Here is an 18,305-nt window from a genome sequence, read left to right as displayed (position 1 = left end):
ATCTAGATAGACTGTGTAACATAACATTATTAATACAATAATGATTAAAAATAAACGATTGAAGTTTATAATCAATGTTGAATTTAAACATCAAAAATCATTGTACCAATGACAATGCATGAAAATTATTTTAACCAATTAAAGGTACTGACAACAACATCAACGACGTAATATTAAATTTATTCCATCTATTACCATGCTTATCAAGTATCAGCAAGTTTCGTGGATAAGTAGTTTGATGTAATTTTAAAAATGATATATGTGGTTATTAATTTAATTATATATTAATATCTTGAAAAAAGATAACAAAAATGTTAATAAATTTAAAAAATATAATTGGTATAACATTGGAAATGTTATTTTGAATTACATGATTGTGTGGTATATGCATATAACCAATTAAAACGTGTAGTGTTTGTGTTAAGTGCAGTAACGTTCGTGCTACTGAGTTTATATACTGGATGGTACTTTGTGTTATGTTGTAAAAAAGTATAGGAAACAAAAATATTAATGATCAAAAATGGAAAATCAAAATGGTCCTCCCATCAAAAGTAATAATCCTGCACCAACGGTTGAGCAGATTAATGCAGATAAAATAACTCAGGTATTTCATTTAATCATTTTATTTTATTGTTTCAGAGTTTCGTTTTTAAGATTGCGTTTGTTTAAATAAATAATACTCGTTTTTTTATAACATAATTAATTATATATAATACAATCTGAAACGATACAATTTTTGATTTATTTCACAGTTGGCCAACAAGTATTGGGCACCGCATACTACAGATATACATCTTTCATTTAATTCTCAAATAGTAGATGACATTTATATTCAAGAAATATGTGCTTCGAAGTTTTCAATTCGGCGCATTATGATGCTAGAATTCAGTCAATATTTGGAAAATTTTCTTTGGCCAAATTATCATGTAGAAACTGCTACACGTGCTCATACTATGTCTATCGTTGTTATGGTCAATGAGAAATTTCGAGAGCGCGTACAAGTTTGGGAGGCATTCGAGAAGAATCCTACTCAATTCGCAGGATTTTTTCAAAAAGTTCTTGAAGCATGCTTAGAAGAGAGTATAATGGATTTTGATCTTAAGGAACAAACTGCTCTTATTGTCTTTTTGAATCATTGCTTTAATTCTATGGAAGTACCATTAGTTAGAGAGGAAGTAAAGAGATTGGTATCGTTGTCTATGTGGATTTCATTACAAGAGGGACGTAGAGAATTAGAATTTAAAAAATATCCAAAATGGAGAAAATACTGGAAGGTTATAAGAAAAAAAGATAATCCTGAATTGAAAGAAAAACTAGAATGGGAACGTAAATTTTTGCATAGACTAATGATCAAATTTATGACCATATTAGAAACAATTCCACTTGAAGGTAATTGATGCACGAGTTCCTGACAGGAAAAAAGGTAAGCAATGACCTCTTGTTGTAGGACAAAAATATTGATGATCAAATAATATTTTAATACATTAACAATTACATGTTGTATATAAAGAAATTTGTCCTTATGTCAATTGTATATAGAGGCATACATATACCATTTTTGCCTTTAGGAACTCGTGTTGCTATCTTTTCTTATATTTTGATATATATATATATATATATATATATTAATATATATTTAGGAACAATATAACATTAAATACATTATTACAGAACCTGTTTTCCCTGACAAAATACGTTATTGTGAAAGATTCTTGGAACTGATCATTGATCTAGAGGCTCTTCTACCAACCAGACGCTTCTTTAATACTGTGATGGATGATTGCCATTTGGTAGTACGCTGTCAACTATCTAATTTGTTACATCGGCTAGAAGGTGGATTATTTGGTCAGGTAAGTTTTAGAAATATAATATCAGGATATAATTAGATTATGTAAGATAGTATATTTAATTATGAATATGCATGAATATTTATATAAAATGATTCTTTTTTTATACAAAAATTGCCATATTATACAAACAAATATTACATAAATATTTTGAAAACAGAGATTAACTATTAGAAGATTAACTATTTCATAGTTAACTTTGACTATATACCGAATATAGGTATTAATACTTTACTAGGTAATATATATTTATAAAATTGTATTATATTATTAATTAACAGATTTTGATTATATATACAAATCTATTTGATTTAAGGCATATATAATTTACAAAATATCAAATATCATAATACTATTTAAGTTTAATTGATATTAAATATTAGATATGTCTTATTTAGACATTCAGTCAGAGTTATTTATAAGATATAACATAAGTGCACTTTAATAACCTGCATTTATTGCTGTCATCTCTTCTCCCCAATCAAGGCCTTCAATATTATCTCCATTATTACAACAATTGCATGTTTTCCCAAGTAAAAATGTGACTCTTTTTTGACCAAATACGCATATATAAAGTACAAAAATTGCTTGTAACAAATTAACAACAATGTGGCAATATGCTAAAGCGTCATATTTTAACCCTGATAGTAATAAAGATATCCAACTAATGCTCATTATTGCGAATAGAAAAACAAACATTCTGAAGCTATATTTCATTTTATGATGAATTCTGCCATATGTACTCATTCTTTTAATTCTGTTTGCTGTTGTTAAAACAAAGGAAAAATCAACTATTATTGTAAGAATAATAGACATAAATAATACTGAAAGAGCTAGCCAACCAACAGTTTCTTGAGCGGGGTATACTGTACCACCTATAGATGGTTTGTCAGTTTCTAATGCAAAATGTGCAAAAATCGCAGTTCCAGCAATAGCAATAGTTGATATCCAAACATATGTGGAATAATAACAATATTTTCTTCCATCAGTTATACGCAAAAATACATTGCGAGATCTAAATGTATTCCAAACGTAATAGCCCAAAGCATTGAGCCAAAAGAAAGCTGCTAATAAAGACACATATGCGACTGTATCTGAAAAAAAATCAAAGAAAATTAAGTAGAAATTGGATTTTATTGAAATTCTACATTTAGTTGATTTTAAACTCACCAGCTATCATAAAACTAACATGACTACCAAGTTCAGTGAATATTCTTACTGTCGAAGCACATTGATTTGTTATAAGGCACAATGTCATACTAGTTATCATATTACCTACAAGATCTCGCAATTGCGGTAGAACAAAATAAATTACTGCGACAACAAGATATGCTGCTATGGATATGGCACGAAAGGCAGGATCAATAGCATGTTTCATTAAGTAATTGGCATCTGTCCATTGAACAGGTACCTCAGGCACACATATCATAGCATAGGTAGCAACCAAATGATCTCTACTTAGGACAGCTTTGTCGGCACAATATTTCCCAAAAGAATAATCATAGTGAATGGATTTGGTTTCTTCTTCTCCGTCATCAAATCTGAACGGTTCTATGACCTCTTCTCCATTTCTGATTGTTTCTTTCTTGAGATCATCGATATAATGTCTAAGTTTGCCAAAGGGCAATACAATAGCCAATCTGTCTGGCCCGGAAGGATAATAATATACATGCCATTGATGTTCATTACTATGACATTTAGGTAATCCAAAATGATAATCTGGAGTGACTTGATTTCGTAACGAAAAATCTGAATCCTTGTCTTCTGTATATTCCGGTTGCCATGGTTTCGTTTCGTTTGTTACTGATAATGGTGTGCACGTGTCGTCCAAAAGAAGTTCACTGAGTTCGCAACACTTTGCAATCTTTACTGCATTTATTTTGGCATTTGTATTTCCACCGGCGAATCTTGAATGACTCGCTAGGAATAATATGAGAAGAAACGCCGTTGCAAGATACATGTCACTCCCGTATTGTCCCCCTTCTCTCTCTCTCTCTCTTTCTCTCTCTCTCTCTCTCTCTCTCTCTCTCTCTCTCTCTCTCTTGTCTCTTACACACACAAGCGAAGGCGTGCACACTTTTTCTCTATCTTTCTCACTTTTTCTATTCCTTTTTTTCTTTCTTCCTTTATTATCATCACCTTCGATTCCTTTCTTGTCCCTCCATTAATTCAACATTTTCAACGTGCAATAAGTTTCTCGAAGATGTTCCACGGAAGTATATATGTAAATTGATGAAATATTGATTTCCACTCTCTTTTACAGGACGTTTAAGGTTTGTACACACGTAAGCGCGAATAAGGCAATACATTGGAATCATCTTCGCTTTGCCATACCTGTCTGTCGCTAGTACTGCCTGCAAAGAAACCTACCCCTGCCCATCCATACTCGTCGTCGTTTTCTCCTTCTTCTACTTCTCCTCCTCTTTATCTCTTTATCCATTCTCGTTTCTCCTTGTGCTCTTCCTTACTTTATTTCTCTTATACGCTATCCTACTTCCCCCTCTATGCGTTAATTTATTCTCTCTCTCTCTCTCTTCCTCTCTCTCTCTCTCTCTCTCTCTCTCTCTCTCTCTCTCTCTCTCTCTCTCTCTCTCTCCCCTCGGCCCCTTTCGGGAACCCTCTGTATATGCTTCTGTACGTGTGGTATGTATGCGCGCGCGCGCGCGCGCCTGTGTCGCATTAAGGAGTCTGCACACTATTGCAAAAATTTAAGGTCAGTTCACACTGAACGCATCTTAATAAAGAAATTCCATTTAAAGTCAAATACAAATTCGCCGAATGAACGAAGGCTTCAAAGAATTAGAAAATGTTTTATTTATTAATTGCATCTATTTTCTGATTTTTCTACATATCTATGTATGACGTTATTTCCTTACACGTTAATTCATTCGTTTGTCATGATTGTATTTTTCCAGATATTTTATATAAATGAAATAAGTAAATGATAATCGTTTGTAAAAACATACGAATAAATATGACAAAAGAAATGTTTTTTGAAAATGTCTTTTACCGATAAGTTAGAAGAAAAAACAAATAGTATTTGCATTACGTGAACGATGCTTAAAAACGAATAAAGCATCTTCTGTGATTAGATTAGATCGTTCTTTATCATATTAACAGAGTGAGTCTTCTACATTGATGCGACGGGTAACTTCACTGCCGCCCTCGCATACCTCTTTGTTAATAGGTAGTACAAACGCTTCCTTTTTGTAACGTATCGTAAATGATACTTATGCGACTACAGCAATGCTAGAGTCGAACCGAACGTTTTATAATCAATATATGTAATAGCATATGCGTCAACAACGCAAAAAAAAATCTCTATATTATATCATTTTTTGATTCGTCAGATTTATTTATTTATACATACGTATTACGTTTCAATTTATAAGATATATATATATATTTTTTTCTTTTTTTTTTTCTTTTCTTTTTTTTCTTTTCTTTCTTTTCTTTTCTTTCTTTCTTTTTTTTGTTTTTTTTTTTTTCCAAATTAAAAATATTCTCATCGCGTTGACGATGAGTCGTTCGATTGTGTCAGAGTCTCTGTCCAATGTTGTTGCACGTGCAAAGTCCAATTTGTATATCGTGTGAAAGAAAGAAAAAAATTCGATAAGTCGATGCTTTGTTTTTTTTACTTTAAAGAGATTTAAAGAATGTTTTCCATTATCGTTTTGGTTCTTTGTCACTAACATATATTGACAATTTTTCAAATAAAAGGTATCAATACAGGACAAATAGAGAGGTATAATAAATAATACGTGTACTTATATTTTATTTTCCTTTTCTTTTTCCTTTTTTTTTTTCGATTTTCCACAATTTCTTAATATTTACAGAGATTCCTGTACAATAATAATCTCTTCGCTCACAAAAGCAGAGAAAATTATATTAAACTATATAAAGTATATGCATGAATACATTCTAAGGAGATATATATGGATTAGTTTTATTTGTATTATGAAAATTTAGATATTATTTCTTCTCTATGTCCTTACGATATTGATAATTATTTCCAATTAATGCGATTGTAAACTTTGTTTATAGTTAAAATAGAATGAGATCGTAAATCGATATACTATCTTCTTCTTTGTCTTTTGAACGACTAAATTCTAATAATGTCATAGATAAATTAAATATTCTTAATCTTGTTGAGACAATTCCAATTCTTCTGGTAATACTATCTCACATTCCTCGTCTTCGTAAGCTGTCCATGATTTAGGGAAGATTATACCGCAAGGTTTCTTTTTCGCTAAAAGCTTTCTCACCCTTTTTCGTGTTACAACCAAAAGAAGAAATATTATAAAACCTTGCAACGTATTGAGGATGTCCGTTGGTATCCTAATATATAAAATGGGAGAATGAGCATGAAATAAAAGCCCAAAATAGAATGAGAATATACGAGGCACTTTTGAGAGAATAGCATACATTCGCTTAATGGATAGAAAAAAAAAGAAGAAGAAGAAGAAAGAAAAAGAACAAAACCAAAAAAATATATGATGAAAGAAAAAGAACAAAAAAAAGATGTATGATATACCGTGTTCGCTATTAATGCAAAGGAAAACGGAAGATCGTATATGCCAAAGACATATTTAATAATTGCTTGTTCGTGATTGTGTGCTGCTGCTGGTGTGTGTGTGTGTGTATGCATGCATGTATGATGTGTGTGTCTGTATGTATGTATGTATGTATGTATAAAGGATGTAAAAGGAAAAATAATATGTATAAAGGAATAAAAAAACTTAATTGATTCGATAATATACATACCAATACCACTGAGTTGTCCCAGCAGCGAATGATAATATTTCAAAGATCCATGTTATGCCCATAACAAGCATAAGCTTTATATAAAGCAAACATTTAAATCGTAATGCTCGTAGGTTGTTTCCAATATACTCCCGGTATTCATGCCATAATCTCCAACTTGTTAGACCCAAATAGATAACATTTAGTGTCAATAAAAAGGCAATTGGACCATAAAAAAACACCCATACTTCGGATGTACCTAAAGAATTCGAAAGAAAGATTACTTCAAATCAAACATGTATACATATATATATATATAAGGGGGGAGGGGGAAAAGAAATGGAGACGTAATTAATATGAAATTAAATGAAAACATTAAGTAATATAAATTACCATTAAACCAACATCTGTATTCGCCAAAATGAGGTTTCAAATGAGACCCTTGAATATGATGAGCGATCAATGCTGATATTAGAAAACAGATCGGTACGAACCATCCATAAACACAATATATAAAAAAAAGTACTCTATCTTTAATTAGGAAATTTTTAAACCTGAGAATATAATCGTTTTTATTAAATTAGTTCGGTAAAACTGATTCTTTATGAACAATGTATGAAATATTTTTTACTCACCAAACAGTTCGCCAAATATTAAAAGCCACGATGTTCAACCAAAAGAAGGCGGTCATGAAGGCATAGTAGAGAAAGAATGCTAATGTGAAAAAATATGAATGTTTCATTAATTCTAAATTCTAATTCTAAATTTTTACTAATATTCTAAATCATTATACATATATATATATATATGTGTATACACATACCTAATGCAACACACATCGTTATTTCTTCACTTTCATATTCCTTAATGTGTTGTACGCAAAGAATAATATAACTGACTGCCAAAGAAAATACAGCACCCATCATTGCTTTGTCTTGTATTTCCCGAAGTTCGGGAAGGATTAAATAAATCATCAAAGTGGCAATCAAAAATATCGCCGATATCATGCTGAGAATAAAGAAAAGTATGCTTTTCCATAGTGGTGGCTCGTCCATATACGTTTCATCGAAGCATACGAGTACAGAAGGTTTGACATTTTTCGTATGTATCACACAAAAGCTATGATAATTAAATACTTTATGAGTCTGAATGAAATATTAAAAGAAGAAGAAAAAGAAGGAAGAAAAAAAAACAAACAAAGTGAAAAAAATTGAACGGATTGTAATGGAAAAAATTAATAGAACATTTACTGATCCTGTGATATTGAAATGAGACTTTCGGTTTCTGTCAGTATAGCTCCATTCTTCGTTTCAGTAATATTAAATTCTTCGAGTTCGCCATTTATTTTATAAAAGCCTAGTGTACATTTGATACGAATGTTACTGCCGTCACTGCAATTCCTTCCGGCTACCCACGTCGTATCATTTTGACAGCAATTTATGTCGATGGCTTCGCTTAATAAGCTGGTCCATATCAGCCAATGAAGGCATAATATCCAAACAGGTACTGTGAAAAGCGTTAAGCGAAATGAGTTCATATGAGAAATTAATAGGGCAATGCGTTACGATACTCTTCGTTATCTTCAATTTTATTAACACAACTGAAATAAATTGAAAACAATTAAGCGGTAAAAAGAGAAATAATGATAGAGGAGCGATTGAAATGAAAGCGGAGTGGAAAGACACGGGTAACACGCGTTTTAAATAGTTCTTATATCATACAATTCGTTTTTACAATATATTAATGCATATTTTGGTAATTGAACGTGCATGATTCACGATAATTGCTATTTCTAATACCGGAAAATATAGAGACTATCTGTAGATTTAACTTGGATAAGAACGATAATATCGTTTTACGCTATCTACGTTTGTATTTCGTAAATTAACTTGCATTCGTAATATTAATAGACGTGAGACAAAAGAGAGATAGATAGAGAGAGAGAGAGAGAGAGAGAGAGAGAGAGAGAGAGAGAGAGAGAGAGAGAGAGAGAGGGAGAGAGAGAGAGAGAGAGAGAGAGAGAGGGAGAGAGAGAGAGAGAGAGAGAGAGAGAGAGAGAGAGAGAGAGAGAGAGATGAATCATATCAAACGAAAGAGTAAATATTTGTAATATATTTTTAAAAATATAATAATTATTCGACTTCATCGAGAGAGATCGGTACGATTTTATTTGATTTCAAATCTCGTATGACGTTAATACAATCATTGATTTCTTTTATCACTTTGATCATACAGAAAATCAAAATTTCTGGATAGAAATAGTAATCTTTTTTCAATATACGCTGATATCAATGTTTGTTACGTACAATATCTAAATTTATTATTTAACGTGATGTATTACTTGATATTTTTACGAAAATCTTTAATCGCTTAAGATTTTATGTATCCACACATTCATATATATATGTATATAAATTAAATATAAATATTAAATGTATGTGTATATTTAAGAAGAACGAATTTATGCTTTTATAAACTTGGATGAATATACGTAAATACAAAATGACGCACGTCACAAATGCGTTAATATGTGCATGCGTATATGTGTGGGTATATGTATGTTTTGTATCCTTAAAGGAATTCATTTTCATATGTAATATATTTATATTAATTGTCTTAAAAAATGAAATAAAAAAAATGATGAGATCTTACCTTTCATCGACAATAAACAAGGTTTTCGTTTATAATTCATATTTGACGGCATTTATTTTTCACTTTTCATTACCGCATGTCGTTTCTCTCTCTTTATCTCCCTCTCTCTCTCTCTCTCTCTCTCTCTCATCAGATAATCGAAAATATTTCATAAAAGAAAAAAACAGAAAAAAATAAAAAAGATAAAAAAAAAAACAAAAAAAAATAGAAAAAATAAAAAAAATAGAAAAAATCTAAATATGATGAACTTTTGATCATCCAATCGTACGTTTTATCTGTTATGTGGCACACCGTTATCAAAGGGCATCATAAATAGATTTATGCGTGATGAAGTCAATTATAAAAGGAGTGCAAAAGAGTAATTCGTCAACATTAACATTCCTATTCTCACTAAATATTATCAAATAAAATATTATAAGACTTTTGGAGTATCTCGGGCTGCTGGAACAAGTTCTCACTCTCGAAAATATCAAACTTGGACAAAGAGAGAAAGAGAGAAAGAGAAAGAAAAAAGAGAATGACAAAGCTACCCTGGGCTATTCTTGCACTTCTGTCTCGACGACTATAACACTGAGACTACAAGAAAGGAAAGTGAAACGTTAACGCGCGAACTATTTTCTTATATTTTTTTGTTAATGTATACTTGAAAACTATAAAAAAAATAATTTCAATTATAATTCTCGAGAGATTCAATTAAAAATATTTTCTAAATAAGTTAAAATTTTAAACTTCGTGTATTTAATTTCGAATAATGTTCAAAGTATTTTTTGACTCGTACGTGTTATAAAAATCAAGAAGAGGAGAACTCTCGCTCTCGGAGGAATGTTAACGCACACACGATACGCACAATACTGAAGAACGATTGTCTGAGCCATCAACCGTTCCTCGCGAACGCCTATAGATAGAAAATATCTGCCTTTCGACGACAAGTTACATTTTTTCCTTTTTGATCAAGAAAGACGGATAAAAAGAAAGAAGAGAGAAAAAAGAAGATAATCAATTGGAGTGGCTCGTATTCTTATTCGATTAAAATTGATATACTGTATTATCTTTTTTATTTATTTATTCATTATGAAAATTAATTATTTATTCCTCTTGTAATTATATATATATATTTCAATATATTAGTTATAATTAATTTTTTATATATAATAGGGCGCTTAATAAGAATTAATATAAATGTATTAAAAAACTTTAAAGAAACGGTATATTACTTTTTATTAAGATTACTATACACCCGCGGCTAGAAGATCTTTATCAGAAAAAAAAAACCTGTTAAAAATAGAGATTTGAGAGTATTAATAATTAGTAATAAATGATACGATATAAATCTCTTTGTTCTATGGATTGATATATTATTAATAATCAAATATAATAATATTAGTCATCGATGGATATCATATTACTTTGAATTTACTATCATTATATTGATAGTCTAATTTTAGCACTTAATATGCGTCGATAAACCGTGCTTATATACTATACAAGTATTATATACACGTGTGAAACATTAAATTAACTACACGTGTCATGATAATGCGTACCAATGTCAATTGTAAATTCTCTTATAAACACTCATTTGCTTGTATTATAAATTATTAAGATATATATATATATATATATATATATATATATATATATATATATATATATATACATATGGTATGTATAAAATCGAATCGCAAATAATCATACGATAAATACAACAAGATAGTTATAATCGATAATATGAATGGAATAAGAATGAAAAAATGTTTAATCTACAATATACAGAAGTGGGTATTGTAAGGTAAAAAAATTCCATTACTTTATCATAATAACAATTTGTAATTGTGTAGTTGAGAAGTGTGTCGAAGGACTCGAACGAAGAATGCCAATTACATTGACGTGTGAATAAAAGTGATTAATTATAATCGTCACTATATGCGTATCTTTTTTTTTTTCTTTTTTTATTATTTTTTTTTCTCTTTTTTTTTTATTTTTATTTTTATTCTTTTTTATGTCGACTTATACGTAAACATTCTACGTCCTCGTGAATCGATGAAAAAAATGTCGAATCTTTCGAAATCGAAAAAAAAAAAAAAGAAAAGAAAGATTCATCTCAAAGAAATGTTTGTGATTTGCATATTACTCATGTATTTTTTATTAGTATTGAAATGAAATGGGAATTTACCATAATGTAAACATAATTATTCAAAAATTACGTAAAAAGATTTATGGGAAAAAAAGTAAATTAGAAAGAAGCATATATGTAAGAAGTAAATATGAAACAAGGTAGCGCATGTCAATTGGAATGAGAGAGGAAGAGAAAAGAGAAAAGAGAAAGAGAGGAGAGAGAGGGGGGGGGGAGATGAAGATCGAGTTGAGATGAAAAAGAGATAATATCTGTTCCTATACTGTCATCATTCATAATAATAATAACGCTCATAATAATAATAACGCTCATAATAATAAAATCAAAATATTTTTTTAAAGTAGTAAAAAATTAATTATTATTCGTATAACCGATTAGAGAATATATATTATATGTATTTATATTTGATTATCTATTATTAGAGCTTGATGAACTTTGTAACGATGCATGTATGTGTGTGTGTGTATTTGTTGTATATCTATATATTATGAAATATTTTAATACGCTAAAAAAAAAAGAATAATTATATTACAATCGATAATTTCAGCTCCTGGAAATGCTAAAGTTTTATGCCAGATTTGAAATTAGCGAAGAAACGGGAGATCCTTTGACCGATCACGATATGACTCAATTACATTATGCCAAAATTACATCCCTTCAGGTATAGATGATATATGTACGCATATGACGTATCGATCATTTCTATGTATAATAAATGTATATGAATTGTAAAATCTGTATATGTATTTTTTTTTTCCAAATACAGAAAGCGGTCTTCGCTAAATTTCGTGATCTACGAAATTTTGCCTTGGCAAACGTAGCAAGCGTAGATACCAGAGATGCGCTTAATAAACATTTTGGATCTCTCAGGTGAATATATATTATCATTAAATATAAATTTATTCTATTGACAGAATGAAAATATATTTATATGTATCTACACATTTGTTGATTTTACTTTTTAGTCAAGAAGAATTAAAATCTATTGCAAGTTATTTGAATTTGGTACCACCGAAGGAAAGGGAGAAAAATGAAAATTGGTATCGCTTGGACATAGATTTTCTTCGAGAACTATTGGTAATTTAAAAGCAATCTTTACTCGTATTTTCAAAAGCGAAATTCTATTCTTTTCTTTTTTACAAAAATTTTTTTCCTTCTCTATTTCAGATATCGCGACACGAACGTAGAGCATCACAGCTCGAAGAATTAAATGAAATGCCACTTTATCCAACCGAGGATATCATTTGGAATGAAAGTATCGTTCCAACCGAATATTTTTCAGGCGAAGGCTGTTTGGCTTTGCCGAAATTAAACTTACAATTTTTAACTCTCCACGATTATCTCTTAAGAAACTTTAATCTTTTTCGTTTGGAATCCACATGTATGTATGTTCAATGTCTATATTTTCGAAATGTCTATATGTTTACATTGATTTCATTATCATTTACAGATGAAATACGCCAAGATATCGAAGACGCTGTGAGTAGATTGAGTCCATGGTATGTGATTCATATAAATTACGATAAGCCAAATCATATTACAATTCTTATACACTGGAATAATGTTACTTTTTTTTTTAGGCAAGCTGAGGACGGTGGTGTATATTTTGGTGGTTGGGCCAGAATGGCACAACCGATTACACAATTTGCAGTCGTTGAAGTAGCAAAACCTAATATCGGTGAAAAGAGACCATCTCGAGTACGTGCCGATGTCACGATTAATTTGAGTGTTCGAAAGGAGATCAAATCAGAATGGGAAAATCTTCGGAAGCACGATGTTTGTTTTCTTATTACAGTGAAACCACAAAATCCGATCGGTAACATTAACGTTATTATAATTATTCGTAACTTTGAGATTATAAAATTAACATTTATATCTAAAGAAAGAGAGAGAGAGAGAGAAAGATTTCAACAGATTTTTGTTATCCTAATAGGTACAAAATACAGTCATAAGCTTCCTTTTATACCACAAGTTGGTTTAGCGACAGTACGTGGATGTGAAGTGGAAGGTATGTTAGATTCCAATGGAAGAGTTATTGAAGATGGTCCCGAACCAAGACCTATTTTACCAGGAGATACGAGAACTTACAGAGTATGGTTAGACTCTAATCAATATCGAATTGATATGGATAATGCTAGTCACGGTGGTGAAGATGTTTACGAAGGATTTAACGTAATAATGAGACGAAAGCCTAAAGAAAATAACTTTAAAGCTGTTTTAGAGACTATACGAGAACTCATGAACACGGAATGTGTTGTTCCGGATTGGCTTCATGATATTATACTTGGTTATGGTGATCCTGGTGCTGCTCGTTATTCTAGGTATATGATCTTTGACAAATGGAATTTTATTAACATTCCATTATCAAGAGATAGTGTGAACAATATTTATTAATCATTATGATTATTAACAGAATGCCGAATGAAATAGCAACGATGGACTTCAACGATACGTTTCTCGATATAAAACATTTACGGTCTAGCTTTCCACATTATGAGATTAGAGTGAAATGCGATGAACAAGAAAAACTCGTTAGACCTTTCCGATTGACGTTCGAAGATGTTATCGCTAAACAAAATAATGAACATGTTGACAAAATTATTATAGTTGAACCTCACGTACCTCCTAGCCGAGGCCCATACAAAGCTAATGAACCTAAGAAGTTCGTATAAAAAAAAATTATTTGTCCATGATATTGTTATTCTTTAAATTACGTTATTTTATGTATATATTTGATATTTATTGCAGAAATCAAATCCCTTTTACACCAACACAAGTGGAAGCCATCAGAGCTGGAATGCAACCAGGTTTAACGCTTGTAGTAGGTCCACCTGGTACTGGTAAAACTGATGTAGCGGTTCAAATTATATCTAATCTTTATCATAATTTTCCTTATCAAAGAACACTCATTGTAACGCATTCGAATCAAGCACTAAATCAATTGTTTGAAAAAATTATGGCACTTGATATCGATGAACGTCATTTGTTACGTCTTGGTCATGGAGAAGAGGCATTAGAAACTGAAAAAGATTTCAGTAGATATGGTAGAGTAAACTATGTGCTAGCTAAACGTTTAGATCTACTTATGGAAGTACAAAGACTACAGGTAATATATCAATCTTATCATATTATATTAATTTATTAAATTTATTATTATTATATAAATTATAATTTGACGAAGAACTTTGACATTATTTTACTAATATTTGTTAAAAGGAATCGTTGAATGTGAAGGGCGATGTAGCATATACTTGCGAGACAGCAGGACATTTCTTTATGTATCAAATACAAACACGTTGGGAACGTTTTGAGACTAGGATTAAACAAAAACAGGGATCAGACGCATCATCAACCTCGTCGTCGACGGCTTTTATCGTGGATGAAGAATTTCCATTCCATAAATTTTTCGATAATGCACCACAACCATTATTTAAACATAAGACGTTTGAGGAAGACATAGAGATTGCTCGTAGTTGTTTCCGGTACATACATATGTCGTTTCCATCTCTTTGTAATATCTAATAATTACATTCTATATATATATATATAATCTAAGTACATTATGTTTATAGATATATTGAAAGAATATTCGCACAATTAGAAGAATTTAGAGCATTCGAATTGCTCAGATCCGGACTTGATAGATCTAAATATTTACTAGTGAAGGAAGCAAAGGTTATAGCTATGACATGTACTCACGCAGCTTTAAAAAGGCGTGAACTTGTGGATATGGGTTTCAAATATGACAACATCCTAATGGAAGAGTCTGCACAAATTTTAGAAATTGAAACTTTCATTCCGTTATTACTTCAAAATCCTCAAGATGGTTATAATCGTTTAAAACGTTGGATAATGATTGGCGATCATCATCAGTTACCACCTGTTATTAAAAATATGGCATTCCAAAAATATTCGAATATGGAACAGTCTCTTTTTGCACGATTCGTAAGATTAGGTGTTCCAACGGTTGATTTAGATGGCCAAGGACGTGCTAGGCCAAGTATATGTAATTTATATAATTGGCGATACAAAAAGCTTGGTAATTTATTACACGTAGAACGTAGTGCTGAATATTTAGTGGCAAATGCAGGTTTCCTTTACGATTTTCAATTGGTTAATGTCGAAGATTTCAATGGTATTGGAGAAAGTGAGCCTAGTGCATATTTTTATCAAAATCTCGCTGAAGCAGAATATTGTGTTGCTGTGTTTATGTACATGCGTCTTTTGGGTTATCCAGCGGATAAAATTAGTATATTAACTACATATAACGGTCAAAAACACCTTATAAGAGATGTAATAAATATAAGATGTGCAAATAATCCATTAATAGGTCGGCCAAACAAAGTAACAACCGTTGATAAATATCAGGGGCAGCAAAATGATTATATAATATTATCTCTCGTAAAAACACGAGCAGTAGGTCATTTAAGGGATGCTAGACGTCTTGTGGTAGCAATGTCAAGAGCACGACTAGGTCTATACGTCTTTGCCAGAGTATCCCTTTTTAAAAATTGTTTCGAGCTTACGCCTGCATTCAATCAACTGATGCAGCGACCATTAAAGCTTCAACTTTTACCACAAGAAACTTATCCTACTGATAGATTAAATGATGCTATTCCATCGGCATCTCCAATGGAAATAGAAGACATGCCACATATGGCTAAATTCGTTTACGATTATTATATGGAAAAAGTGAGCGGTATAAAAGTAAGGTTTCATTCCATATATAAATTTCTTTTTTTTTTCTTCTAAATAATTTATAATGAATGTACAATTACATTTATATAATCAAATTTTATTTCTTTCTCAATATAAGGAATCACAAAAAATGTGGCAAAAACCAGGTAGTATGCAAACAACTGGTAGCCCAGTACATAAAGTTCCTGCTCATCCTGGTGCTGATGATGACACGGATGATGAAGAAGAAGAAGAAGAACAAGAACAAGAACAAGAACAAGAACAAGAACAAGAACAGCAACAGCAAGAAACACAAGAAATTATAAATGAAATAAACGAAAATAAATGCGAGCCGATACAAAACTTGATCGACGAACCAACTTCTGAGACAGAAGATAATAATGAATAAACGTGTAATCAAGTTGATTCTATTATTAAATATTTTTTAAGTTCTCGATTGTAGACTTAACCGAAAACGATTTAAAAAATCATCGAGAATCGATTGATAATATCAATTCTAAGAATATACATTTTATTAAAGCGATACAGTATCATTATTTTTTTATTAATATTATAATAAAACTATTTATATATATATATATATATATATATTTATACGCACACTCACATACCCACTTATGTTATAAGTAATTCATTTATCAAAAGTAATTTTCACGATGATCAGTTTATACAATCCATTCTGTTCGTACTAAACGAGTTCTGTTTTCTTTTTATTTATAAGTGTTCCTTTTCTACGTGACTTTAATTTTTCTATCTTTTGTACTCTTTTTACATTCTCATTTGAAATTTGTACACTGGATGGTACATAACTTTCATCAAATTTCATTAACTTTCCTCTAAAATTAGGCTCGTATTCTTCAACCGAAGGCTTTATACCTTTAGAATTAGGTACATATTCTTCTACTAATTCCATAGAAGTAATACTATGAGGTTCATAAGCTTCGTAAGAAGCATTGAAATTTTTAATGGAGTTAGGTACATATGGAACATTATCCAAAACATCATTACATGATTGCACTGGTGTATATTCATTAGATGTCATTTGCATACTCTGCAGTGTACTTTTTCTACTTGGTATATATTTTAAAGGAGGAGAATTTTTCTTTATAGGTGAATCTGGTACATACTCTTCTAATGCCTGATCAGGAGAATAATTTGACTGTTCTATTTGCAAACTGCTATGATTATCAGGTTTTTCTAGATCTATTTCCTTCTTTATTAAATTATCTACTAATTCTTTAGAAGTTGGCTTTTCATCACCCGAACTTTGTTCATGTATATCATTCTTTGTTAACTTTCTTCTTGCAGGTGATACATTTACTCTAATCGTTAACAATGATGTATCTTTGGTCCATTCAAAGGAATCAATTGTACATCTGCAATTTAATTTTTTAATTTAAACACGTACAAGATAAATATCAGAGAATTACTTTCGAATAAAACTGATATTTTTCTTACGTTATCTCTAATTGTCTTGTAGATTTTTTCCATTGACACCCTTCGAATTTTCTACGGCATTGCTCGCTAATATCATTTTTGCAGTTACGTAAAATGACTCTTTCCAATATTTTATAAACCGCCGCCCAATCTTCGAGATCGAGCCACTTGTTGGTAGATATCTTTTTCTTCTTTATTTCAATAATTTGTTCTTGCACAGTAACGACAACCGTCGCCACGCAATTGTCTGAAGCCTGAAAACACACCCACAGCTTTTGCTTTTATAATGATGAATATAAAACAACGTGATCATTTTGACAGCTGTCAACAGCTGTTGCAGGACAAAATACCTTTATCACTTCTATGTATTGTCCCTCTCGAAACATCTTTTTCTAATTATTTCTTCCTTCTACAAAATCTTAGGAATTATTCCCTAATATACAAAATAAATGTAGCAAAATGAAAAAATAATAATTAAAACATTTGTCGTGATAGCTTTGACGACACTACAATTTTAGTGTCTTCTTCTCTTTAGTCACTTGTCGTTGCTTTACGCGCTACGTGTGCGCACATGAACATACAAACACATATTAATGAAGCATATGCATATATGTACGTTTCATACAGATACTAACTATGAAAGTGAAACAAGTGAATGTATTAGACGCATGCGCACATCCTCGTCTTGCCATGTGCGCGATCAAATTAATTGTTATTTGAAAAATTTTTCAAATGTAACTTTTAAATACAATTAATAAAACTATAAAATAATATTAATATACGTTTAAGGATAT

The 18,305-nt window shown here is 30.7% G+C and overlaps 4 protein-coding genes across 8 annotated transcripts; 1 reads left to right on the top strand and 3 right to left on the bottom strand.

Moving 5' to 3' along the window:
• Positions 1-205: 205 nt before the first annotated feature.
• Positions 206-16,648, top strand: LOC124956986 (RNA helicase aquarius). Of its 2 annotated transcripts, XM_047513529.1 has the most exons (15): positions 206-604; positions 753-1,389; positions 1,672-1,850; positions 11,924-12,037; positions 12,143-12,246; positions 12,342-12,453; positions 12,544-12,757; positions 12,827-12,875; positions 12,957-13,192; positions 13,310-13,697; positions 13,790-14,038; positions 14,125-14,482; positions 14,593-14,858; positions 14,949-16,083; positions 16,193-16,648. In XM_047513529.1, exons 1-15 carry the CDS (start codon positions 521-523, stop codon positions 16,460-16,462), a joined length of 4,395 nt encoding a protein of 1,464 aa, XP_047369485.1. In that variant the 5' UTR covers positions 206-520; the 3' UTR covers positions 16,463-16,648. The 2 variants fall into 2 exon arrangements, with proteins under 2 accessions (XP_047369485.1, XP_047369486.1); XM_047513530.1 differs by lacking the exon at positions 206-604 and having other exon boundaries at positions 1,282-1,423.
• LOC124956996 (probable G-protein coupled receptor Mth-like 5) lies at positions 2,157-4,323 on the bottom strand. The gene is made up of 2 exons (XM_047513549.1): positions 3,018-4,323; positions 2,157-2,941 (listed from the first exon to the last, which is right to left on the bottom strand). The coding sequence occupies exons 1-2, from the start codon at positions 3,805-3,807 to the stop codon at positions 2,289-2,291; spliced, it is 1,443 nt and encodes a 480-aa protein (XP_047369505.1). The 5' UTR covers positions 3,808-4,323; the 3' UTR covers positions 2,157-2,288.
• Positions 5,606-10,131, bottom strand: LOC124956997 (G-protein coupled receptor Mth2-like). Of its 3 annotated transcripts, XM_047513551.1 has the most exons (8): positions 10,021-10,131; positions 9,243-9,818; positions 7,841-8,096; positions 7,414-7,709; positions 7,226-7,304; positions 6,984-7,144; positions 6,612-6,849; positions 5,606-6,185 (listed from the first exon to the last, which is right to left on the bottom strand). In XM_047513551.1, exons 2-8 carry the CDS (start codon positions 9,292-9,294, stop codon positions 5,987-5,989), a joined length of 1,281 nt encoding a protein of 426 aa, XP_047369507.1. In that variant the 5' UTR covers positions 9,295-9,818; positions 10,021-10,131; the 3' UTR covers positions 5,606-5,986. The 3 variants fall into 3 exon arrangements, with proteins under 3 accessions (XP_047369507.1, XP_047369506.1, XP_047369508.1); XM_047513550.1 differs by lacking the exon at positions 9,243-9,818 and having other exon boundaries at positions 10,021-10,124; XM_047513552.1 differs by lacking the exon at positions 10,021-10,131 and having other exon boundaries at positions 9,243-9,975.
• LOC124956999 lies at positions 16,128-18,107 on the bottom strand. 2 transcript variants are annotated; one of them, XM_047513554.1, is made up of 3 exons: positions 17,862-18,107; positions 17,533-17,783; positions 16,128-17,450 (listed from the first exon to the last, which is right to left on the bottom strand). In XM_047513554.1, the coding sequence occupies exons 1-3, from the start codon at positions 17,895-17,897 to the stop codon at positions 16,763-16,765; spliced, it is 975 nt and encodes a 324-aa protein (XP_047369510.1). In that variant the 5' UTR covers positions 17,898-18,107; the 3' UTR covers positions 16,128-16,762. The 2 variants fall into 2 exon arrangements, with proteins under 2 accessions (XP_047369510.1, XP_047369511.1); XM_047513555.1 differs by having other exon boundaries at positions 16,132-17,450; positions 17,533-17,765.
• Positions 18,108-18,305: the final 198 nt, after the last annotated feature.

This window comes from Vespa velutina, chromosome 24 (genome assembly GCF_912470025.1).
Source record: "Vespa velutina chromosome 24, iVesVel2.1, whole genome shotgun sequence".
Classification (NCBI taxonomy): Eukaryota; Metazoa; Arthropoda; class Insecta; order Hymenoptera; family Vespidae; genus Vespa; species Vespa velutina.
This window is presented reverse-complemented; position numbering and strand designations above follow the sequence as displayed.

What these genes read in the sequence shown, in the direction of transcription:
- LOC124956997 (XM_047513550.1), bottom strand. Translation starts at nt 10,117, where the DNA reads ATGGCTCAGACAATCGTTCTTCAGTATTGTGCGTATCGTGTGTGCGTT. An exon ending in ATACAGATGTTGGTTTAATG is followed by an intron (nt 6,850 to 6,983) that starts GTAATTTATATT and finishes CGAATTCTTTAG; the next exon opens with GTACATCCGAAGTATGGGTG. An exon ending in GGGACAACTCAGTGGTATTG is followed by an intron (nt 6,186 to 6,611) that starts GTATGTATATTA and finishes TTTATATATTAG; the next exon opens with GATACCAACGGACATCCTCA.
- LOC124956986 (XM_047513529.1), top strand. Translation starts at nt 521, where the DNA reads ATGGAAAATCAAAATGGTCCTCCCATCAAAAGTAATAATCCTGCACCA. An exon ending in AGAAACAATTCCACTTGAAG is followed by an intron (nt 1,390 to 1,671) that starts GTAATTGATGCA and finishes ACATTATTACAG; the next exon opens with AACCTGTTTTCCCTGACAAA. An exon ending in TGGAAGTACAAAGACTACAG is followed by an intron (nt 14,483 to 14,592) that starts GTAATATATCAA and finishes ATTTGTTAAAAG; the next exon opens with GAATCGTTGAATGTGAAGGG.
- LOC124956999 (XM_047513554.1), bottom strand. Translation starts at nt 17,897, where the DNA reads ATGTTTCGAGAGGGACAATACATAGAAGTGATAAAG. An exon ending in AATACATAGAAGTGATAAAG is followed by an intron (nt 17,784 to 17,861) that starts GTATTTTGTCCT and finishes TAAAAGCAAAAG; the next exon opens with CTGTGGGTGTGTTTTCAGGC. An exon ending in ACAAGACAATTAGAGATAAC is followed by an intron (nt 17,451 to 17,532) that starts GTAAGAAAAATA and finishes ATTAAATTGCAG; the next exon opens with ATGTACAATTGATTCCTTTG.
- LOC124956996 (XM_047513549.1), bottom strand. Translation starts at nt 3,807, where the DNA reads ATGTATCTTGCAACGGCGTTTCTTCTCATATTATTCCTAGCGAGTCAT. An exon ending in TGTTAGTTTTATGATAGCTG is followed by an intron (nt 2,942 to 3,017) that starts GTGAGTTTAAAA and finishes ATTTTTTTTCAG; the next exon opens with ATACAGTCGCATATGTGTCT.